Raw genomic sequence first — 4480 nt, 5'->3', positions numbered from 1 at the left:
TTGCCATATTATTTCTAGATAATTAAATATATAATCTTCAAATTTGTCATTTGTTTTGGAATAATGAAACTCTTATTTTTACACATATTTGTGGATGTTACAATCAAATAATATCAATAGAAATTAGAAATTATACTGATTATTCTATTTTATAATTTTAATTTTTTTAAAAAAAATAAAAATTATTAAAATATTTTAATAAAATTATTCTTTTAAAAAAATATCAGCCTAAAATATGATATATGCAATTCGAACAAACGATCTTACAATAAAAATTTATACCCTCAATGGCTATAATACCCAGAAATACAGAAAAATATTGCATCAGGACTCTGCACGTAAAGTTACGTGCGGAGTCTAATGAAATCACGTCACGTAGAAAAAAAGATTTATTCGGTAACACAATGGAATATTCCTCCAGTGTTATTCAGATGTTATTGTGTGTTATTCAAGTATTATTGATATGTTATGATTTTATTATAACGCAGGGATAACACGATGAAAATATTCCATTTTTTTACCGGGCCAATCACCTTCACGCCTGATTTTATTAAATTTCGCACGTAATTTTATATGTGGAGTCCTGATAAATTACGTGCGACATCCTATGCAATATTTTCTCGAGAAATACAGATCAGCAATCCTCTTTATTCATTCCAGTTCATTCAAGCGAAGAAATCTGAGCCTTCATGCTTTCCTGTCATCGACCCCCTCATGTGATCGGCACGTTCCCATGTCACCCAAGCAGGGAATGGATCACGTGACCATCCATTAAAAAGAAAAAAAAAATCAAACGTGCAGAAAACTGGTCCAATGATTTATTGGAGTAAAGCTTACCGTCCGACACGTAACGTGCCAGCCAAATTCAATAAAGGAACACTAACAAACGGCGACAATTAACGATCGACGTCAGCGGACGTTATACTCGTTGTATATGGCAGCGTTCTCCCTCTGGCGGCGGAGCTCCAAGACCTTGCGGTGAGAGTTAGAATGCTGCGTTAGAACAAAAGTAGGACTTGCCGCCGGCCTGTACTCCGGCACAAGCCGCCCGGACTTGAATCGCACCCCGCAGGCGTTGCAGAGCGATTTCGGCCCGAGCGGACCGGTCCGCCACTGTGGCGTCTTATCCGATGCGCAGTGAGTGCACCGCCGCATCCCTCCGCCGACCGCCTCTGTATCTGCCGCTCCCTGTTTCTTCCTGTTACAAATTTTGGGTGTCGGGAAGTCTGATGAACATGATGATGATGTCGTCGAGGATGAAGGCGTAAGAGACGACCAGGCTGAGGCTGGGAGGTGATTCACGCCGCCAGATTCAGCACCGGAGATCATGCCGCGGGATCTCTTGCTCCTAGCTCCTCGTGCTACTGCGGATATGCCGGTCCGATGGATGGAGTTGGCGACCACTGTCTCCATTGCGAGAGATTGGACCGGTACGTCAGAGAAGGAATCCTCTACGAATTTTGACAGCCATTCCAGCTCTGCTACTTCATCAGTCTGCAACAAACAGAAAACAGATATGAATTGAAACCTTATGAATCTTCAAATGTTTATAACGCCACAAAAAAGTCTGACAATGGCTCAATAAGATTGAAAAATAGTATTTAAGTCATGGGCTATGATAACCCTTAAAAGCTCCTTTTCCCCAATTGTTACAACATTTTTATAAAATGTAACTTAAAATTTGAACCGAACAACGCCAAAATATTACCCTAATTTTTTTTTTATCTCAGTGTTATGGTTAGTCACATCTACTACTTTTTATTATTTTTATATTTATAGAAAATTTAGATGATTTTATGAAATATTAATAAGGTAGCAGAATATTTTTTTTCAGTAGTTTGGTCATGGTTAATCTTCTTGAGATAGTTGTTGGTATATGTTCTTTTGTATTTGAAGCTCCCATTTTTTAAACTATGTTCTGAGACAATAGTTCAATATTATTTTATTTTATGAAAAATACGACATTTTTTTAAAATTATAAAATAACAAGTAAAAACTATAAAATGATTATATTAAAAATTTAAATTAATCGTTAAATCTAAATAACATCAAGATTTTATAAAAATCAAAACACAATTTTTGAAATATAGAATAACAGTAAGGAATAAAATGACTAATTTAACTTTATCAATTGAATGTGCTCTCTCTCTCTCTCTATCTCTATAGCCCTTGCAAAAGAAATTTTTAAGAATTTTTTATAAACAAAATTATTTAACTCTACACTAATTTTACATTTAACTTTCGAATCTTAATATGATTTGCTTGAAAGAACGATTGCCACTTGGTTTCACAAACTGCTTACTGGTATGTAGATATCGTCAGCGATTGAGGCATGGTGTGGATAATGGCATTCGGGATTAGAATTAATGTCAGCAACGGCGAACTGCGCTGCGGTAAGGAGGCTAGCGTCAGCAGAAACCAAAGAGGAGGAAGAAGAAGATGATGAGTAGATGTCATGTTGGGTGAAATCAGGCAGGGTCTCTGCGGCGGTTAGCCTCCCGTATATATATGCCGGCGCGGGTACCGTGCTGAACGCCGCTGGCATCCCCATTCCCATGCCTAACTCAGTCTCCCATCGCGACGCCATCTCAACTAGTATGAAAACGAACGAAGAGCAGGAAAGTCTGTGTGGAACTAAAAGGAAAGAGGGAGGCGTGGGATGCAGAGCAGGATATAAGTATAAATAGTGAGAGGTGAGAAGAAGGAGACTGTAATTTGCAAGCAAAGGGGGAAAATTAATTTTTTTATTACCGGTTAAGTGAGATTAGTTATTTTTCAATATTTTATCGTGTAAGAGATGTGGCCGTGCTGCGCTGGTTTCCCACTTTCGAGAGACAGAGAAAGCAAAAGTCATTCTTTTATGTGCTGATTCCATTTTCTTCATATGGTAGCTCTGCTTTTATTTTGGTCCAGCTGGTCCAAAGAAAAATTGTGCAGTTTACGCGTACCATGAAGGATGAAATGTTTATAATTGTTGATGGCGTTTATGAAAGTATTCATTTATTTTGGTATAGAAGTCATCTGCTGAGGAAATGAATGGCAACACAGAATGCGATTAAGATTGTGGCCCGGTTGTATATGAGGGATTTGTGTGAAGTACACCTCATTTTTGTAATTAAATAAAAGAAATGAATAAAATGTAGCTTTTTTATTTTTGGTAATGATTATTCCGCCTTGACTGATGTGCGGTTTCCGTCACACCAATCTAAACAATGACGTTTCATCATCTTATACATACGTGTGTGTGTGTGTGTGTGCGCGCGCGCGCGCGCATGTACACACACACACACACACACACATATACATATATAGATAGATACATATATCTATATTTATATGTATATATATATGTGTGTATGTATATGTACCTGTAGAAGTTTATGAGTATATGTATAGGTATATACACATCATACAAATATATGTATATGTGTATATGTATGTATGTATATACATACATACAAATATCCATATATATACATCCATATATATAGGCATGCATATATATATATATATATATATAGATATAGATATGATCCATATATCTATCAACAAAAAAGCCTCATAAAAGAGGTCATTAAACTACTTTTTCTTCATACTACCTGTTTCTTTGATAAGCGTCTCTGTGAGGTTGCACTTGAAATGATTCCAGCTGTTCCAGCTGATGCACATCAGCAGAAAACACATTTTCAGTTTTTCTTCAACACAAGTTGAACCGGCGGTTCAAGAACCAACTAGACAAGAGGCGGTTCATCTCCGAACCAAGCCGAGAAGAGCTTACTGCTTACCCCATTGGGGGTGTTCGACATTTATTCCCATGTGTTAATAGTTGTAGAGAGAGAGGAAGGGTAGTGGAGACCACTGCATGGCTCAATTTTGAGCCCTCCAAAGCCAAGAAGTTGGCAGGCCTGTTGGCTTCCCTGTAGTTAAAATTGATTTGAAACTTGATCTCAGTGATAATTTTCCTTATTCTGTAAATCCACTGATTTATGTGCCAAGGGGGGGAAGAGGTGGCAGTGACTAGCTCCACCAGATTGAAGAGTCCACTTCAGCAATAATACAATTTCACTTGACTTCCTTAGCAAATTTAAGGGCCCAATGAAGAGCAGTAGCTTCTATTTCCAAGACATCTTCAGCAATGTAGGGGGCCTTAAAATAAAGCAAAACTTTGCTTGTGTGATCTCTGAAAATATCTCCAATACCAGCTTTCTTGTTAGTGAGGCCCCCATCAGTGTTTATTTTAATGAAAATATGAGGAGGCTTCTCCCATCTAACCTTAATAACCATAGGGTGTTTGGGATCAATATTAGGCATATCCTTCAATATCTTAGGGAACTTCTTTCAATTAATCAGCTTATGTAAATAGGCCTGGAAGTTAGCTACCACAGAATCAGAAGAAGAGATAATGTCTTCATGCTTCACCTTGTTCCTAGCATTCCAAAGAAACCATGCAACAATGAATGGAAGAGGCATCAAATTAATT

The 4480-nt window shown here is 37.5% G+C and overlaps 1 protein-coding gene across 1 annotated transcript; it reads right to left on the bottom strand.

Moving 5' to 3' along the window:
- Positions 1-634: 634 nt before the first annotated feature.
- On the bottom strand, positions 635-3096 carry LOC110030737 (GATA transcription factor 4-like). Its single transcript, XM_020733626.1, has 2 exons — positions 2303-3096; positions 635-1494 (listed from the first exon to the last, which is right to left on the bottom strand). Exons 1-2 carry the CDS (start codon positions 2585-2587, stop codon positions 910-912), a joined length of 870 nt encoding a protein of 289 aa, XP_020589285.1. The 5' UTR covers positions 2588-3096; the 3' UTR covers positions 635-909.
- Positions 3097-4480: the final 1384 nt, after the last annotated feature.

Source organism: Phalaenopsis equestris, unplaced genomic scaffold (assembly GCF_001263595.1).
Source record: "Phalaenopsis equestris unplaced genomic scaffold, ASM126359v1 Scaffold000757, whole genome shotgun sequence".
NCBI classification, from domain to species: Eukaryota; Viridiplantae; Streptophyta; class Magnoliopsida; order Asparagales; family Orchidaceae; genus Phalaenopsis; species Phalaenopsis equestris.
This window is presented reverse-complemented; position numbering and strand designations above follow the sequence as displayed.